The following is a 25,861-nucleotide window of genomic DNA, read 5'->3' on the forward strand; positions in this document are numbered from 1 at the left end:
TGGAAAAGCCAGAGCTGTTCCACTTGAAGCAGAGAGTGAGGAGAAATCTAACAGAGGTGTACAAGATTATAGCAGGTTTTTATGAGGTAGATAAAGGAAATCTGTCTCATTAGCTGATGATAGAATTACCTGGGGTCAGTGATTAAATGTTTTGGGCAAAAGAAACAGTGGGACTGTGAGGAAGAATTTGTTTTGTGTAGTGACCTGGAACTAGCAGGGATGGGGGAAGCAGAGATAAGCAATGATTTCAAAAGGAAATTGGGTGGGCATTTGAGGGACTAAACTAGCAGCAACACTGGCCTAGAGTGAAGGCTTCAGGGCTGACAGGATTGCTCGACAGTAACCGGGATAGGATTTGATGGGCCAAATAGCCTCCTAATATGTCAAAATGGCTCCCCAGAACCTTCTCAAGGGCAGTTAGGGATGGGTAACAAATGCTGGCCTAGCCAGTGATGTCCACATCCTGAAGTTCTGGATGTCGGTAAATGAAGGGTTCTCGGGTGAAGGGAGGGCAATTGAAATCCACATTGGACAAAGGCAAAGCCAAACTATACAGATATCTCAGCAGTGTGGAGACCCCCAAACACACATTGGGGGTAGCTGCACTTGTGGAGACACCCTCCACACTCTCGCTGTCATCACACTCTCACCCACCCCTCCCCATGCTTTGCCACATGTATCTCAATAACTCAATTACCCTGGTTACCCTCATTCCATCACTGCTGGTCACTCATTCATAGAATTCTTACTGGAATCATAGAATCCCTACAGTCCAGAAGGAGGCCATTCGGCCCATCGAGTCTGCACCAACTCTCTGAAAAAGCATCCCAAACCCTATCTCCATAACCCCACTAATCCCCTCTAACCTACCCATCTAAGGGATAATTTAGCACGGTCAATCTACCTATCCTACACACCTTGGGACACTAAGGGGCAATTTAGCATGGCCAGTCCACCTAACCTACATATTTTGGGACAAAGGGACAATTTAGCCTGGCCAATCTACCTAACCTACACCTCTTGTGACACTAAGGGACAATTTAGCAAGGTCAATCCATCTAACCTACTCACCAAAGGGCAATTTAGCATGGCCAATCCACCTAAATTGCACATCTTTGGACTGTGAAAGGAAACCAGAGCACCCGGAGAAAACCCACACCGACACGGGGAGAACGTGCAGAATCCACACAGGCAGTGACCCAAGCCAGGAATCGAACCTAGGACCCCAGCACTGTGAGTCAGCAGTGCTAACCACTGTGCCGCCATGCCTCTCCATTCAGTGCCTACGCCCCTGTACTCTGGAGATCCCTGTTATTCCTCTGTCTAGCTGCCTCTCTGCCCTGTCTGCTTTGAGAACCTCTCATTTGGGTTGGTCTTCTATCCCCATCTCCCTTCCTTCTTCCAGCTCCGCCACCACATTTTGCCTCCGATACATTTCGGCGAACATCACTCAGAAAGAGTTATACAACACCTTTTACCACCTCGGCACTCCCTAGAGTGCTTCGCAGATCAACCCTTGAAGTGTAGCCACTGCTGAAATGCAGGAATATGCAGCAAGATCCCACAAATAGCAATGCAATCACAACTGGGTCATCTGTCCTAGCGGTGCAGATAAATATGGGCTGAGGACGTGATTCCTTTTCTTCAAATGAATGCCACGGGATCTTTTACACGGATGGACCTTACGGGGCCTCAGTCTCATCTAGATGTGCAATATTCCCCTTGGCACTGCACTGGAAACATCAGCCCAGATTACCTCAAGTAACTGGGGTGGGGCTTGAACCCACAACCTCCTGACATCGTCGAGGGTGTTACCAGCTGAGCCCACGGCCGCCCACTTAGGTTTCGGGTTGGGGGAGATCATTCTGGGAAGAGAGGGGTGCAGATCGGCCGTGATATCTCTAAACAATCAGCGCGAACATGAGCGTCCGTCCATTGGCGAAGCGTCCGTTTTATGTCGAGCCACTTTTTGACCTCCGTGCTGGCAATGCGGCCATCGGCTTGGGGCCTGGATGGTTCAGGCTGCCCGCCAACCTGTGCCTGGCCTCACATCCCGCCGCGTAGCCCTGGTGCAGCTTACCCACCGAGTTCTCCAGGCACAGTGCCGCCACGGCCGAGGTGTGGTGAGTTTGGACCAGCTTTTCCAACCGTTTGATTATCTCGTAGTCAGGGAGTGCAAGAGCGTTTACGTTCAAGCCGAGCATCCGTGACACGACCTCCCTGAAATCCAGTAGCTGAAACAATAAAACGTTGCATTAATCGCCAGTTGACCAATACACCTGTTTAAAAATCTAAGATGGGATTTTCCAGCCACGCTTGCCCCAAGACTGGAAATCCCCATCCGAGGTCTTCAGCATGGTCTGCTGAAATTTCTGTCTCGCCCGCTATGACTCCCGAATCTTTTCTTCGTTCTTTGATGGGATGTGGGCATCACTGGCAGAATTTGGCCAGAATTTGTTGCCATCCCCAATTACACTTGAACTAGGCCATTTCAGAGGGCAGCTTCAAGTCAACCACATTGCTGGAAGTCACATGTAGGCCAGACCAGGTAAGGACGGCAAATTTCCTCCCCTAAAGGGCATTAGGGATCCAGGTAGGGTGTTTTTTTTACAACAATCGATGATAGGTTCATGGTCATAAATTTATTAACAGAGTTCAAATTCCACCGTGAGCATTTGGGTGACGCAGTGGCACAGTGGTTAGCATTGCTGCCTCACAGCACCAAGGACCCAGGTTCAATTCCAACCTCGGGTGACTGTTTGAGTGCTGTTTGCATGTTCTCCCTGTGTCTGTGTGGGTTTGCCCTGGGTTCCTCCCATAGCCCAAAGGGTTAGGTTGATTGGCCATGATAAATTGACCCTAGGATCAGGGTAAATGTGTGGGGTTATGGGAATAGGGCTTGAGCGGGATCATGGTCAATACAGACTCAATGGGCCAAATGGCCTCCTTCTGTACTGTAGGGATTCTATAATTCGTTGTCCCCCGAGCATTAGTCTTCACCTCATGAATTACTAGTCCGGTGACATTATCAAAATACCACATCTCTCCAGAATAATTTTAGACCAAGTTACTGTCCAAATGATCAGGGCACACTTAAAGTGTACACCCCTTTCAAAGTGTATTCAAAGTAGCATCAGAGTCAGTTTCTTTTGAAAATGAAATGGAAATAACCAGAACAACTGCTTGTAATTATATACTGCCCAGCATTGAATCGAAGAAATTTACAACATGGAAGGAGGATATTCGGCCCATCATTTGGCAGCATGGTGGCTAGCACTGTGACCTCATAGCGCCAGGGACCAGTGACTGTCTGTGTGGAGATTGCACATTCTCCCCGTGTCTGCGTGGGTTTTCTCCAGGTGCTCCGGTTTCCTCCCACACTCCAAAGATATGTGGGTTAGGCTGACTGGCCATGCTAAATTGCCCATTAGTGTGGGGGAATTAGTAGGATAAATAGGATTATGGTGATAGGGCCTGGGTAGGATTTTGTCGGTGAAAGCTTGATAGGCCAACTGGCCTTCTTCTGCCCTGCAGACATTCTATGTCCACGGCAGCCAATGTGCTAAAATGTGTGCCATAGTAAAGCATCCCAAAATGCCTTACAGAAGTATTATCAAACAAATTTTGACACATTGACGATGAAGGAAAATATCAGGCTAAAAGACGAGTCTTAAAGAGAGAGGGAGAGAGTCAGACAGGTTCAGGGAGGAAATTTCAGAACTTATGGCCTAGATAGCTGAAGGCATGCCCATCAAGAGTGGGCAAGTGAATCGGGGATGAACGAGAGAGTAGATTTGGGGGAAAGCAAGAGATCTCGGTGGGTTGTAGGAGGTGACACGGACAGAGAGGGCGCAAGGATGGTTCTGGATACAAGGATGAGAATTGTAAAGATGAGGCACTCTCAGATCGGGAGGCAATGGAACTCAGTGAGCACACAGGGGGGAAGGGGCCTGGCCTGAGTTCTGAAATGGGCCGCAGAGTTTTATACAAGCGAAAAGCTACAGAGGGTGAAAGATTGGAGGTGGGGGGGGGGGAGTTGGTGGGCAGGTACACTCCTGCAAGAAGGTACTTTTGAAGAGGTTTGTGAATATTTACTCAGAGTCAGACTGAAGAAAGAAAGCCGACAAGAATCATTTTTGAGATACAAAATATGGGTGAAGCAACAATGAGATACCGGGAAGTTTAAGAGGGAAGATAATGAAGGCATTCAGGATAATGAAGGATTCGGGAAAGGAAACTCTTAATGAATATCCCCACTAGGTAGTGAATTGGTGACAAGACTGCACAAACTAACTAGAGAACTTCAAGTTTTAAGTGTCCAGATCACTGCCAATCTGTCCTAGTTCCCCCATGCCGACACTTTAGTTAAGAAAGTCCACCAATGCCTCTACTTTCTCAGAAGACTAACAAAATTTGGCAGGCCAGCTACGACTCTCATCAACTTTTACAGATGCACCATGGAAAGTTTCCTTTCCGGATGTATCTTGGTATTGGTTGGAGCTTGATACGGCTCCTGCTCTGGCCAAGACCACAAAAAACTACAAAGGACCATGAATGAAACCCAGTACATCACTCAAACAAGCCTCCCATCCATTGATTCTGTCTACACTTCCCACTGCCTCGGAAAAGCAGCCAACATAATTAAGGACCCTATGCATCCTGGACATTCTCTCTTCCACCATCTTCCATCGGGGAAAAAGATACAAAAGTCTGAGGACATGTACCAAGCGACTCAAGAACAGCTTCCTCGCGGCTACCATCAGACTTTTAAATAGACCTACCTCGCACTAAGTTGATCTTTCTCTAAACCCTAGCTATGATTGTAACACTACATTTTGCACTCTTTCCTTTCCTTCTCTATGTACAGTATGCTTTACTTGTGTCGTGCGCAAGAAACAATACTTTTCCCTGTATACTAATATATGTGGCAACAATAAATCCAGGGGAAGTGATGGCCTAGTGGTATTATTGCTATGCTATTAATCCAGAAATTCAGCTAATGTTCTGGCGAGCCAGGTTCAAATCCCACCATGGCAGATGGTGGAATTTGAATTCAAGAAAAAAAATCTGGAATTAAGAATCTACTGGTGACCATGAAATCATTTTTGATTGTTGGAAAAACCCATCTGGTTCACTAACGTCCTTTAGGGAAGGAAATCTGCCGTCCTTACCTGGTCTGGCCTACATGTGATTCCAGAGCCACAGCAATGTGGTTGACTCCCAACTGCCCTCCAAAGGCAACTAGGGATAGGTAATAAACACTGCCCAGCCAGCGACGCCCATGTGCCATGAATTAATTGAAAAAAACAAATCAAATGGAAGAACGAAGGGAGAAGTTAGTAGAAGTGTTACATCCAGAGGGTTAGGAAAACAAGGAACGCTTTAACGCAAGGAGAGACGGACTTATTTAAAAGTATTTAGAAAGGAATTGGATAAATACTGGGAAAGTAAAGAAAATTATAAGCTAAAGGAAAAGGAGAGTGCTATGGAGCTAAAGTGGTCAACTCCAGTTGAAGGGTTAGCAGAGGGATGGTGGGCTGAATGGTTCCTTCCAAAGCAATTCCGATGGTTCGTCTTCAGTCACCAGATCAAATCTGAAAAGTGTGGAATGATAGGTGGAATGGAAGTGAAGTCCGAGTACTATGTGTGTGCGTCAGGGACCACGATGGGAGAATCAGTGAAACTCACGGAGAACGGGCGCAAGTGGCCATTTGATGAAGTGGAATTTGCGACAATGTCCATTGGACATTCAGGGCCCACCTGCCGATAATAACAGCCGGTGAGACAAACAGGCAAGTGACCCACGTTCCTCAAAAAACTCAAACACAGGAACCTTCCCGGAAGGATTTCCCCCATTTTAATCTCGGCAGTTTCCTACCCTACCAGCGAGTCATATTTTCAGGAGTTGAAGAAAATTTCCTCGAAACTCAGAAAAGGGAACAGGGACTTTTACCACCCCGCCCGCCAAGGGAATCAGAGTGGGCGAGGGGGCAGACCAAGGAAAGGTCCATTGACCCCGGGCAGGATTTGGGACGAGGGAATCCCACTCCAGGAGTCAGAGAAATATTTAGCAATCTGTTGGACACATACAAGACAGCTGAGGCACATCAGAACTGTGGAAATGGCAACTCAGGGCATTGTGGTTTGGATAGGAATGCAGAACCTCAGATCTGGGAGAAGTATTCCAAGTATCTGGCAGGGGAATGAGGAGAGTATTAAAAACAAGTCAAAGGAAGATAAAGAAAGAGAGAAGCGTAGAGAGCAGCAAGCATCTCAAGTTTTGAACAGAACGTTTGATATTTTAGCATTTAAGGGTGTCATTCCTCCATTCCCACTCCTGTGCCTACAGTTAGGCAGCCATTGCAGCAGAGAATCATGGGATTGTTACAGTGCAGAAGGAGGCCATTTTGCTCATCTGCACTGGCTCTCCAAACAAATATAATGGGGGGAATTTTTGCGTCCGCCCACTACGGGAATCCTAACAGGCGGGAGTCCGGGAAGCGGGGGTAGTGTGAGGGGAAAGGGTTGTTCGTGCAAAGGTTCATTGACCTCGGACAGGATTTTCCAGGCGAGCATGGCCAGAAAATCCCGCTCCACCACTTGATGCCTTTCCCCTACCTTTCCCCCACCGTACCCCAGCACATTGTTTCCGTTTAAATAATCATCCAATGCCCTCTCTAACGCCTCGATTGGACCTGCCTCCACCACGCTCTCAAGGCAGTGTATTTCAGTCCCCAACAACTCCCAAGTTTCTCATCCCATCACACTTGCTCCTTTGGTAGATCATTCTAAATCTGTGCCCTGTCATCCCTGATCCTTTTACGAGTGGGAACAGCGTCTATCCCAGCCCTCCTCATGGTTTTGAACACCAAATCTCCTCTCAGCTTTCTCCCCTCAAAGGAGAACACTCCCAACCTCTCCTCGTAGCTGAAGTTTCTCATCCCTGGGTCCATTCTTATAAACTTCTCCTGCGCTCTCTCCAGTCTGTTCATGTCCTTCCTATAGTGTGACGTCCAGAACTGTAGATAATATTCCAGCTGAGGTCTAACTCGTGTTTTGTATAAGTTCAGCACAGCCTCCTTGCTCTTATACTCTGTGTCCCAATCAATAAAGCCCAGAATATTGCTTCAGCTGACCATCCCCCTCTTCACATTTCCCCAGATATTCCTTGATATCACTGGTATCCCAAAATCCACTGGTTTCTGTCTTGCACGTGCTCAGTAATTGAACCTCCGCAGCCTGCTGGGGTATGGATTTCCAAAGATTCATCTGCCGGAATTCCGAGTGAAGAAATTCCTCCTCATCCCAGCCTTCACTGGCCTTGTTTTGAGACTGTGGCCGGAATCTTACCACCATTCATGGGGATTTTCCCATCCCGCCGCAGTGAACGGAGATTTGGCTGGCCACCAGATTCTCCAACCTCGCTGCGACAGGGCACGGAGCACGAATGAGCGGTAAGATCGCGCCCCGTGGCCCCTGGTTTTAGACTCACCAGCCGGGGCTGGGGGGGGGAAACACCCTTTCTACATCTATCCTGTCACGTCCTGTCAGGATTTTATAAATCACCTTTCATTCGTGGAAACACTGGAGAATAGAAGCTTCCTCCATCGCACCTTGTAAGACAATCCCCAACCTCAGAGGGCCAGTACAGACACGAGGGGCCAAATGGCCTCCTTTGTGCTATATGAGAATAAACTAAAACAACGGAGACAAGAAAATAAGGCAAAGGGAACACAAATGAGAAGATTTTGTGGGATTACCAAAAAACTATAGAAGGGTTACTAATCCACAAGGGTCACAGAGCCCGAGGGTGGAGATTACGAAAGAGGCTCGCGCTGTGGATGATGGGGAACATGGATCAGTGAATCAGGCTTAAAAACCCCCAGGCCATTCGAGTGAAGTCCCTGAAAATAGGGAGCAGTGCTAATGGGGGAAAACATTCTGGAGACCCGGGTTCGAATCCCGCCACAGCAGATGGTGGAATTTGAATTCGATCAAATAAACACATCTGGAATTAAGAGTCTACTGATGACCAAGAAACCATTGTCAACTATCGTAAGGGGAGGAACTGAGAGATCGGAGCAGGCCAGCCATCGGGGGTTGGAGGGGGTTGGTAAACCTGTGATGGGGACTGGAGGGACTGGTCAGCAATCGGGCTGGCCGGTGACCTGGCGACCAGCCACTACACATGCATCAACCTCGGCACTGACAGATCGGCACACGCACCCACTCAGCGCTATGCTGCCAGACTCTCCAGCAGGAATAGGTCCCACCCCCCCAGATTTCCAGAGTGAATCCCACTGGGGCACACTGATGCACAGATTGTCAGGGATTCATTCTGGAAATCACGCTCACAGAAAAACAGCAGGATATACTCACATTTTCCCACACGTTGGGGACTTAGAATATTTTTGGGAGAATCCTGGCCGTAGAGTCATAGAAATACACAGCACGGAAAGAGGCCCTTCGGCCCCACTCGTCCATGCCAACCAGGTTTCCTAAACTGAACTAGTTCCCTTTGTCTCCATTCGGCTCATATCCCTCTAAACCTTTCCCATCCACGTACCCGTCAAAATGTCTAAATGTTGTCATTGTACCCGCCTCTACCACCACCTCCGGCAGCTCATTCCACACACGCACTGCCAAGTTGTCCCACAGGTCCCTTTTAAATCTTTCCCCTCTCACCTTAAAGAAATGCTCTCTAGTTTTGGACTCCCCTACCCTGGGGAAAAGAGCTTGGCTATTCGCTTTGTCTATGCGCCTCATGATTTTATAAACCTCTATAAGGTCACCCCTCATCCTGCTACGCTCTAGGGGAAGAAGTTCCATCTATCCAGCCTCTCCTTATAATTCAAACTTTCCAGTCCCAGTAACGTCCTTGTAAATCTTTTTTGCACCCTTTCCAGTTTAATAAAATCCTACCTACAGCTGGGGTGACCAGAATTGTACGCAGTACTCCAAATGGGAACAGAAAACTCAAGCCGCAGAACAAAATATTGACTGAGTCCATTTTAAGACCATTATGTTTTTTTCTAATGTGTGTGAACTCGTTTGGGGCAGACATCATGTGGGCAACATCACATTGGGTGTGAAAGTGCATTTTCCAATTAATGAGCACATTCGATTTTATCATCTCGCTACTGTGTCGGGGAGCTGATGACAATTGAAGAGCCGACATGGAACATTTCAGCCTCCACAAACATTGTGTACCTGTGAAACGTGGGAGTTGAACTTTTGCAGATACCACAGCAAAGTGCAAGGAGATTGTGAGGCCTCAGGGTGTTTGTGTGCGGTCTGCAAAATAATTGAGCTTCCTTCTCCAGGCAGACACACTGAATCATAGAATCCCTACAGTGGAGAAGAGGCCATTTGCCCCATCGAGTCTGCACCAACTCTCTGACTTAACTGGGTCCTATCTGACACCCTATCCTCGTAGTCCCACACACTTCCCATGGCCAATTGACCTAACATGCACATCTTTGGACACTAAGGGGCAATTTAGCATGGCCAATCCATTTAACCTAAACACCTTTGGACATTAAGGGGCAATTTAGTATGGCCAATCCACCTAACATGCGCATCTTTGGACACCAAGAGGAAATTTAGCATGGCCAAACCATCTAACCTACATCTTCGGACACTAAGGGGCAATTTAGCACAGCCAATCCACCTAACCTGCACATCTCTGGACACTAAGGGGCAATTTAGCATGGCCAATCCACCTAATGTGCACATCTTTGGACACCAAGAGGAAATTTAGCATGGCCAATCCATCTAACCTCCATCTTTGGACACTAAGGGGCAATTTAGCATGGCCAATCCACCTAATGTGCACATCTTTGGACACCAAGAGGAAATTTAGCATGGCCAATCCATCTAACCTATATCTTTGGACACTAAGGGGCAATTTAGCATGGCCAATCCACCTAATGTGCACATCTTTGGACACCAAGAGGAAATTTAGCATGGCCAATCCATCTAACCTCCATCTTTGGACACTAAGGGGCAATTTAGCATGGCCAATCCACCTAACCTGCACATCTTTGGACACTAAGGGGCAATTTAGCATGGCCAATTCACCTAATGTGCACATCTTTGGACACCAAGAGGAAATTTAGCATGGCCAATCCATCTAACCTCCATCTTTGGACACTAAGGGGCAATTTAGCATGGCCAATCCATCTAACCTACATCTTTGGACACTAAGGGGCAATTTAGCATGGCCAATCCACCTAACCTGCACATCTTCGGACACTAAGGGGCAATTTAGCATGGCCAATCCACCTAACCTGCATATCTTTGGACACTAGGGAGCAATTTACCATGGCCAATCCACCTAACCTGCACATCTTTGGACACTAGGGAGCAATTTACCATGGCCAATCCACCTAACCTGCACATCTTTGGACACTAGGGAGCAATTTAGCATGGCCAATCCACCTAACCTGCACATCTTTGGACACTAGGGAGCAATTTACCATGGCCAATCCACCTAACCTGCACATCTTTGGACACTAGGGAGCAATTTACCATGGCCAATCCACCTAACCTGCATATCTTTGGAGTATGGGAGGAAAATGGAGCAGAAACCCACGCAGAAACGGGGAGAACATGCAAACTCCACAGAGACAGTGTGGAGGTCGGAATCGAACCTAGGTTCCTGGTTCCGGAAGGCAGCAGTGCTAACCCACTGTGCCACCGTGCCGCCCTTCTTTAGGGTCATCAGCTCATTAACATACCGCACAGATGGAGTCACCATGAGCAACCACATTGGAATCACATCGGGGTGGCTTTTGACCCAGGAACACGAATAGTAAGGAAACTTTATAATTATGTTGAAATGTTCGGGGAATCTGTAATTTTTTTTAAACAGATGTTTAAAAAGGATTTTTAAAAGTTTGTATCACTTGAAAAGGGATTCATTATAATTTCTGGAGAATAAAAAGACACTTTTCAATATGAGCTGGTGACCCCGGACTTGGGAAGGAAGTTAAAATACAGAGGCTGCATGGCAGACAGAAAAGAAGGGGGAAGAACGGAGAGAGGGGGCAGTTAGCGAGTCGGAGAGCTGGATTTCTGACCAGTGGGGAATCTCAGTTAGGACTATTGCCACTGTTTCATTCACTTAAAAGCCCAGAATCTGCCATACCTCCGTGCGAAGGCCAAAGGCACTTCTGTTCGATCCATGTGGCCACAAATAAGGGCAGCTGAGAAAGTTCTGGAAAATTGTGTGCCATTGCATAAAAGATCGCTCAGTTTACATGGAAGCTGCTGACTAAGGAGAATCGGAGGAATCCTTGAAGGAAAGGGACTGGAATTCTGCCCAAGGAAGTTGGGCAGAACTTGTGGCCAAAATTAGTGCCATACTGGCAGAGCACACTTCCTAGGAATTCTGTGAGATCTCTCATTGTTATACTGGCTATTCCATCTGTAGTATATAATTCATACCAATTTGCCTGTTAAATTGTGTTAATTTAACTTCATGTTAAAATGAGAGTTACAAAAAAAATGAAACCTTGGCTGCGATTCTCCCATCACGATGTACAACTTTTCTGTCAGTGGGGATGGGAGGTGGTGTCTCCGGCCTTGTTACGGGATTTGCGCATGCGCCAGGAATGGATGCGCATCTCCCAGCGCTGGCAAACAGTCACCCATCAGACCACGCTGGAAACTGGCAGAAAGGTAGCTAAGTGATTTAAATCCATTTTTTAAATGTATGTTTAATATGTTTAGCAGGTCCATAATCGGGAACTTTCAGGTCCTGATAGAATCTCCCATCCCACCAGGAGTACTTCCTTCTGGCAGGGTTCAGACCGGCTCCTCACGTTCGGGGAACTCGTGGGACGCCATGTCAGAATGAAGGGGGGAGGGCAATCGGGCTCCCCCCAGGGGGCCAGGCAGCGGGAGATGGTGCCCCCTGGGCATGGCCATCCTGACAGTCATGATGTGGGAATGCCGGCGTTGGACTGGCGTAAACACAGTAAAAAGTCTGACAACACCAGGTTTTAGTCCAACCGATTTATTTGATAATATACTCACAAGCTTTCGAGGTTTCCCTCTTCGTCAGGTGAATGGAGAGTTCTGGCCTCAGACAGAGCATATAAAGCACAGACAGTTTAGAGATTACTGATTAGAATGCGAATCCTTACACCTAACCTGCTGTTCAAGACCTGAAGTGGCCGACAATGTGAGTGGAAGGAGCACTGATCACAGGTTACAGAGATGTGTATTGTCTCCAGACAGTACAGTAAGTGAGGTTTTGCAAACCCAGGCAAGTCATGGGGGTTACAGATAGTGCGACATGAACCAAACATATCATTGACGAAGACGAACATCTCGCCAGGGCTATCCCCACACCCCCACTTCTTGCCTTCAGACAACCACACAACCTCAAACAGACCATTGTTCGCAGCAAACTACCCAGCCTTCAGGAGAACAGTGACCACAATTCCACACAACCCTGCCACAGCAACCTCTGCAAGACATGCCGGATCATCGACATGGATACCATCATCACACGTGAGAATACCATCCACCAGGTACATGGTAAATACTCTTGCAACTCGGCCAACATTGTCTACCTGATACGTTGCAAGAAAGGATGTCCCGAAGCATGGTACATTGGGGAGACCATGCAGACGCTACGACAACGGATGAATGAACATCGCTCGACAATCACCAGGCAAGACTGTTCCCTTCCTGTTGGCGAACACTTCAGTGGTCACGGGCATTCAGCCTCTGACCTTCAGGTAAGCATTCTCCAAGGCGGCCTTCACGACACACGACAGCGCAGAGTCACTGAACAGAGACTGATAGCCAAGTTCCGCACACATGAGGACGGTCTCAACAGGGATCTTGGGTTCATGTCGCACTATCTGTAATCCCCGTGACTTGCCTGGGTTTGCAAAACCTCACTTACTGTACTGTCTGGAGACAATACACATCTCTTTAACCTGTGATCAGTGCTCCTTCCACTCACATTGTCAGCCACTTCAGGTCTTGAACAGCAGGTTAGGTGTAAGGATTCGCATTCTAATCAGTAATCTCTAAACTGTCTGTGCTTTATATGCTCTGTCTGAGGCCAGAACTCTCCATTCACCTGACGAAGAGGGAAACCTCGAAAGTTTGTGAGTATATTATCAAATAAATAGGTTGGACTAAAACCTGGTGTTGTCAGAATTTTTACCATCCTGACAGTGCCAGCCTGCGCCGCTGGCCCTGCCCAAGGGGCAAGGACGCCTCACCCCCACCTTGGCACTACCCATCAGGCATCAGGCAGTGCCAAGGGGGCAGGGGGTCTTTTGTGGGTGGGGCCTTGGGGCGACCAGTGGGGGGGGGGGGGGGGGAGTCCCGCTGCCACTCTGAAGACAGGGTTGGTCTGGGATGGGCAGCGATTGGGGCGAGCTGGGGGGTGGTGGTCTGTTAGATGGGCCTGCCTCTGGGAGGGGGTCTGACCCTGTTCGGGGGTGGGGGGGGGGGTGCGGTCAGCTGGGGGTAGAGGGGTCTGCCAGGGTGGGGGGATCGCCATTGCTGGGGGGTGGTGGGCTGGACATCAAGGCACTCTGAGTTGTGGGGGGGAGGGACACTGCTGGCCCGGGAATTGCTGTGGGGGGTCACAATCAGGCCGTGGGAGGTGGCTGGAGAGGCAGCACTGCGGGGGTCCCGGGCTGGCCAGCAAATGGGGAGACTGACAGACTGGGGCCACCGCGCATGCACAGAGTCCCAGAACTGTCAGGCTGTGTGACCAGGCCCTGCTCCCCACTGGGTTTTTAATGAGATTCAGGACTGGGACCTCTGCAGCGCTCGGAGTGCGGAGATTCAAGTGAGAGTTGAACTGAGAAAACAGTCGGGATCCAGAACAGTTTTCCCGCCAATTCAGCGCTTTTGGGACTATCGCGGCTCTTGTTCGGTAATTCCTTCATTTGGGGGCGTTTGGGAAATGTGGTTCATTTGGTTTGTGGGCCCCCAAAGGGATCGTAACAACATGGATAGAGTGCAACCTATAAGCCGGACAGGTGACACTGTGTTAAGGGGATAGACAGGATGTCATTGACCATTTTATAAAACTGCGCCTCCACCATGAAGTCTTGCCGGCAGGGAGTGCAACTCGAACATCCCATCCGATGATCACCGTGTGTACCCGATACACTCCCTCGCGGTGAAAAGATTTCTTCCAGGAGTCGGGCTTTGTGAAGTTGCCCTTACTGTTCCCTTCAAGCCTCCCCACCCCTCCCCACCCAACCAAGAACTAGTTAACTGCTAACTGGCAGTGAATGAAGTGATCTGAAAGTGACCCGAATGCCAAACAGAAGAACCTGTACTGAATCAGGCTACTGCTGTCTTTGAAATGCTTAAAATTAGATGTATTCAAAATTGCTGCTTGCCATTTTAACACACGATCCTGCTCCCATGCCCACGTGTCTGTCCTTGGCCTGCTGCAAAGTTCCAGTGAAACTCACCACAAACTGGAGGGACAACATCACACCTTCCGGCTGGGCACTTTACAGCTTTCCAGTCTCAATATCGAATTCAACAACTTAAAATGATGAGCTCTACCCCACCCCAACCCCTTTGTTTTCATCTTATTTAATTTTTTTACTATTCTCTACCTTTTATTTCTTTATTGTCTTTCTTCATTTTTCTTTCCCGCATACTCTTTCTCCTTACTTTATCTCCCCTTTCCTTCCTCTCACCCCCTTTTTCTCAATTTTACCTCTCTCCCACCCATCTCCCCCCCTCCCCCCACACTTTCATCTGCCGCAGTTTACCCTCTGATTTCTCTGCCGTTTGGCCATTCACACCTTCTATTCTCTCTGTGGGCTGCCATTAGCAGCCTTTCCCCTTGTTTTTGCGGCTGTGCCTCATCTTTCACTCCCACACCCTGCAGTATAAATAATCTCCCATTTTCTATGCCTTTTAGCTTTGACAAAGGATCATCTGAACTCGAAACGGCAGCTCCTTTCTCTCCTTACAGATGCTGCCAGACCTGCTGAGATTTTCCAGCATTTTTTCTTTTGTATTCAGTTGGACATTGTCCTGATTTCTAGGTACGCATCAATCCTATTTAGGGGACTAACCTCCCATGCCTGAATCCCTTCTGAAACCATTGTGAATCAGGCGCAATATAGGGGTCCTGAGCAACCTCTTAAAACAGGCCTGGTCCCAAGAATAGCTTAGATGGGGACATAGTATCTAAGCATAGAATCCGAACTAGAAATTGGTTAGCCCTGAGGCAATGGTGGTCTATTCACCCGCCACATTCCTCTAGCTATCCCTCCCCCAATTTCGTCAACCCCGGGTCACCGAGGTTCAGCCTCAGAATAGAATTTCATAGAATCCCAACAGTGCAGGACGAGGCTATTCAGCCCATCGAGGGGTCAGGATGGCCCAGTGGTCCCAGGCACTGCGTTCAGGTCGTAATCTCCTCTGGTATCGTGGGTTCAAATCCCACTCCTCACATTGATTTGGGGCAGCACGGTGGCACAGTGGTTAGCACCGCTGCCTCACAGGGCCAGGGACCCCGGGTTTGAGTCACTGTCTGTATGGAATCTGCACATTCTCCCCGTGTCTGCATGGGTTTCCTCCAGCTGCTCCGGTTCCCTCCCACACTCCAAAGGTGTGTGGGTTAGGTTGATTGGCCATACTGAATTGACCCTTAGTGTCAGAAGGATTAGCAGGGTAAATATGTGGGGTTATGGGGATAGAGCCTGGGTGGGATTGTGGTTGATGTAGACTCAATGGGCCGAATGGCCTCCTTCAGTACTGTAGGGATTCTATGATACTTAGAGTATTTAACCCAGCCCTATCCCAATAATGCTACACGTTTACTGTGGCTATTCCATCTAATCTATACATCTTGAGACACTAATTTTACCAGGGCCAATCCACCTTTCCTTGGAGTGTGGGAGGAAACTGGAGCACCCGGAGGAAGCCCATGCAGACAGGGGGGAGATTGTGCAAACTTCACACAGTCACCCAAAGCCCCGAGGCAGAAGATCTCCCACGCTACCCACCAATTCTCAAAAATGGCCTTAAAACATTCACAGTCCCTACTGCCCCTCCTGTTCCCCTTCTCACTGTGCAGGGGGGAATTGTACAAATGCTCCCTCGGGGTATGCCTGCGTGTTAGCCTGCTCCATAGTGAACTCGGGGCTAGTGTTTTGCAGCAAAACACTCCCTCTTCTGGGCAAGTGGGACAGGTGAGAAAATAGCAAGGGTACCAACTCCAGCACAGAAGAAAGGCCATTGGTAGAAGTTACATGGATGGTTCTAGAACAAGTGTGTAGTCATTCTTCAGAGTTTGGGTGCTATTGGTAAAGTATTAACTGAGCATTTTAATTTCCCTCTGTGATTATGGAATGCGTTCAGGCACACTGGATGTATACAGTCACCATGTAGACACTTTACTCATCCTCCATTAAAAACCCTGCTCTTTGCTAGGAGTGGGGACAGGGACAGGAGGAGGCCATTCACCCCCTTGGCTATTCAATTAGGTTGTGGCTGACCTATACCTCAGCTCTGTTTCTCCACCTTACCTGACGCTAGCGCAGTGGTTAGCACTGCTGCCTCACAGTGCCAGGGACCCGGGTTCGATTCCTGCTTTGGGTCACTATCTGTGCGGAGTCTGCACATTCTCCCCGTGTCTGCTTGGGTTTTCTCCAGGTGCTCCGGTTTCCTCCCACAGTCCGAAAGAAATGCTGGTCAGGTGCATTGGCCATGCTAAATTCTCCCTCAGTGTACCCGAACACCAGGGGATTTTCACAGTAACTTCATTGCAGTGTTAATGTAAGCCTACTTGTGACTAATAAACTTCACTTTATTTCTTGTTTTTCATATCTTGCAAAAATCTACCTACCTCAGCCTTGTGGCACGGTGTTTAGCACTGCTTGCTAGCAATTCTGGGGAGGAATCTTACACATACTTGATGGGCTGAGAGGGCAGTCAGGGCAAGGGTATAGCTGTCAGTAAGCCTAATTAAAACTGCGCACCCCCCCCAAACCCCCACACGATTTTCTGAGGAATGTTAAGGAGGGTTGATTTAGTGGACAAACCCGTGTTGGATTGTTGGCCTGCCCTCCCCCTGGGCACAGGCACCCTGGCAATGCCAGCTGGTAGCAGTTAACACAAAAATGCCATCTGAGCCACTTGAATGTGCTGCTCCCTGCCACACACTTCTAGCTTCTGCATGCGGAGGGTGCCACGCTGGCACAGTGGTTAGCACTGCTGCCTCACAGCGCCAGGGACCCGGGTTCAATTCTGGCCTCGGGTCAGTCAGTATGCGGAACTGCACTTTCTCCCTGTGTCTGTGTGGGTTCCCTCCCACACTCCAAAGATGTGTGGGTTAGGTTGATTGGCCATTCTAAATTGACCTTAATGTCAGGGGGATTAGTAGTGCAAATGTCTGGGGTTACTCGGGTTTGATTCCTGGCTTGGGTCACTGTTGTGCAGTTTGCACATTCTCCTCGTGTCTGCGTGGGTTTCCTCCAGGTGCTCCGGTTTCCTCCCACAATCTGAAAGATGTGCTGGTTAGGGTGCATTGGCCATGCTAAATTCTCCCTCAGTGTACCCGAACAGGCGCTGGAGTGTGACAACTCGGGGATTTTCACAGTAACTTCATTGAGGTGTTTATGTAAGCTTACTTGTGACACTAATAAATAAACTTTAAATGGTCTAGCAAGCCACTCTCAAGGGCAAATAGGGATGGGCAATAAATATTGGGCTAGCCAGGGACACCCACGTCCCGTAAATCAATTTTTATAAAGTCTCTAGTGGGGCTTCAACCTTTGCATTCAGAGGTAAGAATGGTAACACCTCTCAGTACTGCTGGGAGTGGGAGCTATTCCATTTTCCAGATATGCCCCTCTTCATCTCCATGAGTGCAGGAATGAATAACCTTACCTGTGGAAGGGTTATCTGTGGAATTCACTGCCCCAAAGTGTGGTGGATGCTGGGACAGTGAGTAAATTTAAGAAGGAGTTGGACAGATTTTTAATCAGTAATGAGTTAAAGGGCCATGAGGAGAAGGCAGGAAAACAGGGATGAGGAACATATCAGCCATGATCGAATGGCGGAGTGGACTTGATGGGCCGAATGGCCTAATTCTGCTCCTGTATCCTATGAACTGAACTACCTGTCTCTCTCTTTTGCCCACTTCCTCCAGGGTTTGTTTGAGTGTCTTCAGCTCACTGCCCACAGCCTCCAGGACGTTCCCAGCTCGATCTTTCTCCTCCTTTGCCTCGAACTCAGTGAAGTGCAGCTCCGACTTTGTGGAGTTTAACTTTGCGATCGCCGTCTCCTTCAGCTTCTCCAGCTTCTTGACGGATTTATTCAGCTCCTCGATCGTTTTACCTTGCTCCAGTGTTTTAATCTACGGACATGGTGGAGGAGGAGGAGAGTTCCATCAGTTGGAATTGAGCAGGCTTTAGAGAGAATGAAACAACAACTCAACTTGCAATGAAACGGAAGGAAGTTCGTAAATGTTCATTTGACGTCCCAGTGTGGAGGGCAATTAGCATCTCTGCATGATCAAGGTTGAGGAGGTTTAGCCCCTCAGTTAGTAATCCAGGGAGAGCTGCCAAAATTTTCCAGGCATTCTCAACAGTGGGGTCTTCCAGTGCCACCGATGTTGACCCACCCCCTTCACCACGGGTTCTCCAGCAGTGGAAGGTGGGAATATCAGGAAAACCCGTTGACAGCAGCGGGACAGGAAGATCCTGCCACCACCCAATGGCATGTCACCCCCACAAAATCCCACCATTGGCTGGTTCCAATCCCGCCATGGCAGCTTTAAACACCAATTAGGCTTTTATGAAAAACAAGTATTGGTAAGAGCGGCCATGGTATAAAAAGCCAATCGATTCGTAAATGTCCTTTAGGGTGGGAAACCTGCCATCTTTACCCTGCCTCGCTTTGTGTGAGTCGGACATGGTTAACTGCTTTCTGAAGTGGCCAAGTAAGCGTACAGTTGTATCATCACTTTCCCAGGGATGGTCAATGAATATCGGCCTTGCCAATAATAGCGCCCATGGCCCCTGACTGAAAAACAAAAAAAAACAGTCTTGTGGCACAATGGGTAGCACCCCCACCTCTGAGCCAGGAGCTCCAGGTTCGAGTCCCACCCCAAAACTTGATGGCCAAAGAAGGTATTCATAACATGGCCAAAACAGGGTGGGTATCGACCTGAAATATCTTTCCAAACACGCCAATGGCTGGCGGGGGAGAGATTCCTGGTTAGCCATGCTTAGTGGGACTGGCACCCCTCAAGCTATAAGCAACAGGGTAGTGATCCGTTCCGGGAATTACTAGCTATGGATAAAGGCTAAAGTCTGCCCTAGTGCACCATTGGGCGTGAGAAGAGAATTGGGAATCAGGGTTATTTTTTGAATTTCTCATTATCTGGGCCTACTTACACGTACATAATATTTACAAGCCAAGGAGGCGATTCACTAATCTAATGTTCCCAGTGAGGGACTGATACAATGGGTTAGTGTAAGGTGTCCACTGTGCAGCAATGATTCTGTCACTCTCTACAAGGGCAGATCAATGTACTACTCATGTTAGGATTGATAAGTTCACCTGATCACTGTGAAACCATAGGAGGCCATTAGATATGGGATCAGAATTAGGCCATTCAGCCCATCGAGGCTGATCATGGCTGATATGCTTCTCAACCCCATTCTCCAGGCTTTTCGCCATAACCTTTGATCCCCTTCCCAATCAAGAACCTATCTATCTCTGTCTTAAATACACTAGGGAGATGCGATGGCCAAGTGGTATTATCATTAGATTATTAATCCAGAAACTCAGCTCATGCTCTGGGGGCCCAGGTTCAAATCCCACCAAGGCAGATGGGGGAATTTGAATTCAATAAAAAAAATCTGGAATTAAGAATTTACTGATGATCATGAAACCATTGTCAATTGTAGGAAAAACCCATTTGGTTCACTAATGTCCTTTAGGGAAGGAAATCTGCCATCCTTACCCAGTCTGGCCTACGTGTGAGTCCAGAGCCACTGCAACGTGGTTGGCTCTCAACTACCCTCGGGCAGCTAGGGATGGGCGGTAAATGCTGGCCCAGCCAGCAATGCCCATGTCCCGTGAATGAATTTTAAAAATGGCCTGGCCTCCACAGCCTTTTATGGCAATGAATTCCACAGATTCCCCACCCTCTGGCTAAAGAAATTCCTCCTCATCTCAGTTCTACAGGGTCGTCCCTTCATTCTGAGGCTGTGCCCTCGGATCCTAGTCTCTCCTACTAATGAGAAGATCTTCCCCACGTCCACTCTACCCAAGCCTTTCAGCCTCAGTGAGGATACCCCCCATCCTTCTAAACTCCGATCGAGTACAGAGCCAGAGTCCTCGGACACTCCTCAAGTGGAGGAACTTGGTGACTAGTACAGAGCCAGTTAACATCCACCATCCACAAATACCAGCTTTTCAAGAGCAAATCATCCAACCTAACAGAGTTGAATGTTGGAAGCCCTATTCCACTGCCCCACTCCATTCACAGGATGGCCACTGGTTGTGAGGTAGTAACTCCACAGGGCAGAACATTAGAACGTGGGTCAATGGTTAAGAGGTTCTGGGCTTTTGGAGTTACCTTAAGCTCATGAGTGTCAGAGAGCTTTGCTTTCAGATCCATGCTGGAGGTTTGTGTCTTATGCAGCTCCTTCTCAAGGCGTTCCACCTTTTTCTGAAGCTTCCTCACCATTAAGTGGGCCTCGTCCCTCTCCACCGCCAGCGCCGTTTGAGTCTGTTTCTCCACATCCAGCTGAGTAATCTTTCTCCTCAGCAGGTCCATGTGCAGCTCTTTGCTAACCAACTTCTCCTTCTGGGCTTTCAGCTGGAAGAGTTAGGGAAACGAAGGAGTTAGTCTCGACAGAGGAAAGTTACTGCGGGTGCTGGAATCTGAAACAAAAACAGAAAATGCTGGAAAATCTCAGCAGGGCTGACAGCAGCTGTGTGGAGAGAATAGAGCCAATGTTTCCAGTCTGGGTGACCCTTTGTCAGAACATCAAAGAAAATCTGACAAGATTTCTACTATGAGGGGAGGGGTACGGTGGCTCTAAGTGGACAAAGGAAACATAAATGATGATGATGAAGGCTTAGAAAGAAGCTAAAAGCATCCATTAAGCGATCAGAATTTGTGAATGGCAGAACAGCGGTACACATTGTCAAAGGACTATCTGAGGAATATGGCAGGTGGCCCTGCGGGAGGGGTGGAGAAGGGGAAGGGAGGATGGAGGTTTGGAGACAGGAGAACGATATTGGGGAAGTGGAAAAATGGAAGGGTGATAAAAATGGTTGAATGAAGTGAAAAGGAGAACTGAAATGAAATAACTGGGAATGGGGTGAAGGTGGAGGAGAGAGTTCATGCTCTGAAGTTGTCAATGTTATGTCTGGAAGGTTGTAAAGTGCCCAATCGGAAGATGAGGTGCTGTTCTTCCAGTCTGCGTTGGGGTTCACTAGAACATTGCAAAAGGCCAAGGACGGGCATGTGGATAGGAGAGCAGGGTAGTGTGCTGAGTGGCAAACGACAGGAGGGTCTGGGTCCTGCTTGCCAACAGACTGCACAGCGGTCATCCAGTCTGCGTTTGGTCTCTCCGATGTACAATACACAGCACTGGGAGCAGCGAATGCAATAGACCAGATTGAAGGAGGTGCGTGTGAAGCACCTGGGACCTGGGACGGTGAGCAAGGAAGGGGGCAAAGGGGCAGGTGTTGCACCTTCTACAATTACACGGGGAGGTGCCATGGGCAGGGGGGGTGAGGTGTTGGGTGTGATGGAGGAGTGGAACAGGGCATCACAGAGAGAATGGTCCCTGCGGAATGCTGATTGGGGGAGTGAGGGGGAGATGTGTTGGGTAGTGGCATCATGTTGGAGTTGGCGGAAATGGCGGACGATGATTCTTTGTATGCAGAGGCTGGTGGGGTGAAAAATTAAGACAAGGGGGACCCTACCCTGGTTCAGTGAGGGTGGGTAGGGAGTGGGAGCAGTGGCCCAGGAGATGGATTGGACATGACCCAAAAGAACTAGTCTCTAGTTATCATCATAGAAGCCTATTCCCATAGAATCCCCACAGTACAGAAGGACATTCGGCCCATCAAGCCTACATGACAAACCCACTCTATCTCCATAACCCCATGTATTTACCTTGCTAATCCCCCTGATACTAAGGGGCAATTTAGCATGGCCAATCAACCTAACCGGCACATCTTTCCGCTGTGGAAGGAAACCCACGCAGACACTGGGAGAATGTGCAAACTCCACACAGACAGTGAGCCAAGCCAGGAATTGAACCCGGGTCCCCGGCGCTGTGAGGCAGCAGTGCTCACCACCGTGCCACCGTGCCGCCCCCAGTTCTTGACCTCACACAGATTAAAAGCGATTTGCTCTTTAAGACGTCAGCCCAAGCTCACTGGGTGCACCCTAGGCTTGGAGTCAGAAGGTTGTGGGTTCAAATCCCACTCCAGAGACTTAAGGATTTTCACAGTAACTTCACTGCAGTGTTAATGTAAGCCTACTTTTGACACTAATAATAAACAAAATAAGCACATAATCATTTCAAAAGTGCTTCATTGGCAAGCAAAGTACTTTGTGATGTTGAGGTTTCTCCTTCTTTAGGACTGAGTTTTACTGACCATCTTGTCTGCGCTGTTCCTGACACAGGGAATGTTCGATACTGAGATGAATTCCAGTCTCCAGCATCAATATCCCTCAGCTTCACCAGCCAGCACACTCATCTCCCAAAAGGAGGCTGTGGCAAAGCTTCAGGTGAAAATGAATTTACAAACCTCGCTGCGATCCAGTGTAAATAAATTCCCACCCCGAGAGCCTCCTGATTGCTACTTTTCCCACACACAGTTATAGTGAACAGATATTGCTTCAGATCTGGGTGTTAAATCAAAATCAGTTGGACATAACAGTAGCCTGCAATTTCCTGTCCTCAGTGCTGAGCTCAAGTCAAATAGGGTGATTAGATGATTAGGAATTGAGGAGATTGGACAGATATTTCCAATCTAAAATGTAAGCAATAATGGGTGTGAAAGTCAACCAAGTAAAGTTTATAGTTTAAGTTTAAAGTTTATTTATTATTGTCACGAACAGGCTTACATTAACACTGCAGTGAAGTTATTGTGAAAATCCCCTAGTCACCACACTCTGGTGCCTGTTTGGGTACACTGAGGGAGAATTTAGTACCTCTTTCAAGCTCGGAAACCAGGGCACCTGGAGGAAACCCACGCAGACACGGGGAGAAGGTGCAGTTTCCACACAGACAGTGACAAGGCCGTGAGTCAAACCCAGGTCCCTAGCACTATGAGGCAGCTGTGCCACTGTGCCGCCTCCAATAAGAACCTAACAGTGAGAACTGCTAGGTCAGAATGCTGGGAGTACAACTGGACTTGGCTGCACAAAGCACCGGCTCCGGTTCACACATGAGGGACTGGTTAAGTGCACTCCACATGATATGAATGGGGATGGTGGCCATCTGAGACTGTACACTCTCCCCTACCACAGGCTCCACACACTCACTCAATCTCCTTCTCAAACCCATTGCACCCTCCACCCTACCATAAACCCTACCTATTCAAATACTCAGACTGTAAGTTCATCGCTACTGAGGTAAAGGTGATGGGGTCAGATTTTTACCTTTGCTGCCTGGACAGTAATTTCCTGGGAAGGATTGCCTCAACCCTCGGATTTTCATCCCATTGGAATCAATACAGGGAAAATCATGGGATTCTTTGAAGAGGCCAACGTGCTGCCCACCCCCCACCCTGCCCGGATTATTACCCTAAGCGGGGAGGTGAAAATCTATCTCATAAAGGGGCAGAGAGGCTGGTGGATTTTTTACAAAGTCATTCACAGTATGTGGGTGTTGCTGGCTAGGCCATCCCCGGTTAGCCTTGGGAAGGTGGTGGTGAGCTGCCTTCCTGAATTGCTGCTGTCCGGAGGTGTTGATAACATAAGAACATAAGAACTAGGAGCAGGAGTCGGCCATCTGACCTCTCGAACCCGCTCCGCCATTCAATAAGATCATGGCTGATCGTGGACTCAGCTCCACTTACCCACCCGCTCACCATAACCCTTAGCTCCTTTACTGTTCAAAAATTTATCTATCCTTGCCTTAAAAACATTCAATGAGATAGCCTCAACTGCTTCACTGGGCAGGGAATTCCATAGATTCACAACTCTTTGGGTGAAGAAGTTCCTCCTCAACTCAGTCCTAAATCTGCTCCCCCTTATTTTGAGGCCATGCCCCCTAGTTCTAGTTTCACCTGCCAGTAGAAACAGCCTCCCTACTTCTATCTTATCTATTTCCTTTATAATCTTATATGTTTCTATATGATTTTCATCCTTCTGAATTCCAATGAGTATAGATCCAGTCTACTCAGTCTCTCCTCATAAGCCAACCCTCTCAACTCTGGAATCAACCTAGTGAATCTCCTCTGCACCCCCTCCAGTGCTAGTATATCCTTTCTCAAGTAAGGAGACCAAAACTGTACACAGTACTCCAGGTATGGCCTCACTAGCACCTTATACAGCTGTTTTTAAAATCCATCTCTAGAATGAAGGACAAAATTCCATTTTCCTACTTGCTACACCTGTAAACCCACAGTGCTGTGAGAATTCCAGGATTCTGGCCCAATGGCAGTGAAGGAATGACGAAATATTTCCCAGGATACTGAGTGACTTGGAGGGGAGCCTGTGAGTGGTGGCCATAGGTAGGCTGGATAGAGCAAGACAGTCCATGATAAAAGTGGGGAATGAAATATGAATAAAATAAATATAATACAAATAGAACAGTACAGGCCCTTCGGCCCTCGATGTTGTGCCGAGCTTCGTCCAAAGCCAAGGTCAAGCTATCCCACTCCCTATCATTTCCCATGTGAAATGTCAGCACAGTTCCAGAGGCTGCTCTCCTCATCGAGGGAGAGTGATTTTACCTGAGGGTCACCACACCTCTGGCTGGGGAGGGGGCTTACAATGTTGAGAAAACAGGATGGATTCTCTCAGCCTGGGGCGGGAATTGAAAAAAAACGCTGTTGCCGTCGCTTTGCGTCCTGAATCAGCCAGCCAACTGGGGTAACCGAGCCCCACCCTGATAAAGTACTGCGCAGTGGATTGGGTAAGGGTTCATGAGAGGTCAAAGTATGGAAGAATCATGGCTGCAGAGCCAATTGGCTGTTTCCTGTTAGAATCATAGAATCCCTACACTGCAGATGGAGGCCATTCGGCCCATCGAGTCTGCACTGGCCACAATCCCATCCAGGGCTTATCCCCATAATCCCACACATTTTTCTACCTAATCCCCCTGACACTCAGGTCAGCGGAGCTCCCTGTGGTAGGGGAGAGTGTATGTTTTCGGATGGCTACCATCCATTCACGCCAGGTGGAAGCGCATTTAACCAGTCCCTTATGTGTGACCCGGAGCTAATATTTGGCCAATCGACCAAACCCACATATCATTAAAGTTTATACATTGGGATGGCATGGTGGCACAGCGGTTAGCACTGCTGCCTCATAGCACCAGGGATCCGGGTTCGATTCCCAGCTAGGGTCACTGTCTGTGTGGAGTTTGTGTATTCTCCCCGTATCTGCGTGGGTTTCCTCCAAGTCCTCCAGTTTCCTCCCACAATCTGAAAAACATGCATTGACCTGAACAGGCACCAGAGTGTGGCGACTAGGGGAATTTCACAGTAATTTCATTGCAGTGTTAATGTAAGCCTTACTTGTGACTAATAAACTAACTTTAATTAGTGTCACAAGTAGGCTTGTATTAACACTGCAATGAAGTTACTGTGAAAATCCTTTAATTGCCACACTCTGGTGCCTGTTCGGATACACTGAGGGAAAATT

At 48.3% G+C, this 25,861-nt stretch overlaps 1 protein-coding gene across 1 annotated transcript in view; it reads right to left on the bottom strand.

Moving 5' to 3' along the window:
* Window positions 1-1,667: 1,667 nt before the first annotated feature.
* The window catches only part of ccdc170 (coiled-coil domain containing 170), an 81,836-nt gene continuing 57,642 nt past the window's right edge, over window positions 1,668-25,861 (bottom strand). Inside the window, exons 11-13 of the mRNA XM_080199742.1 lie at window positions 20,600-20,842; window positions 18,131-18,367; window positions 1,668-2,234 (exon numbers count right to left, since the gene is read on the bottom strand). Coding sequence (XP_080055868.1) covers window positions 1,953-2,234; window positions 18,131-18,367; window positions 20,600-20,842 — 762 coding nt within the window. The 3' untranslated portion in view covers window positions 1,668-1,952. The remainder of the gene's footprint in view (window positions 2,235-18,130; window positions 18,368-20,599; window positions 20,843-25,861) is intronic.

Source organism: Carcharhinus amblyrhynchos, chromosome 12, assembly GCF_965287045.1.
Source record: "Carcharhinus amblyrhynchos chromosome 12, sCarAmb.v2.hapA, whole genome shotgun sequence".
In the NCBI taxonomy this organism is placed as follows: domain Eukaryota; kingdom Metazoa; phylum Chordata; class Chondrichthyes; order Carcharhiniformes; family Carcharhinidae; genus Carcharhinus; species Carcharhinus amblyrhynchos.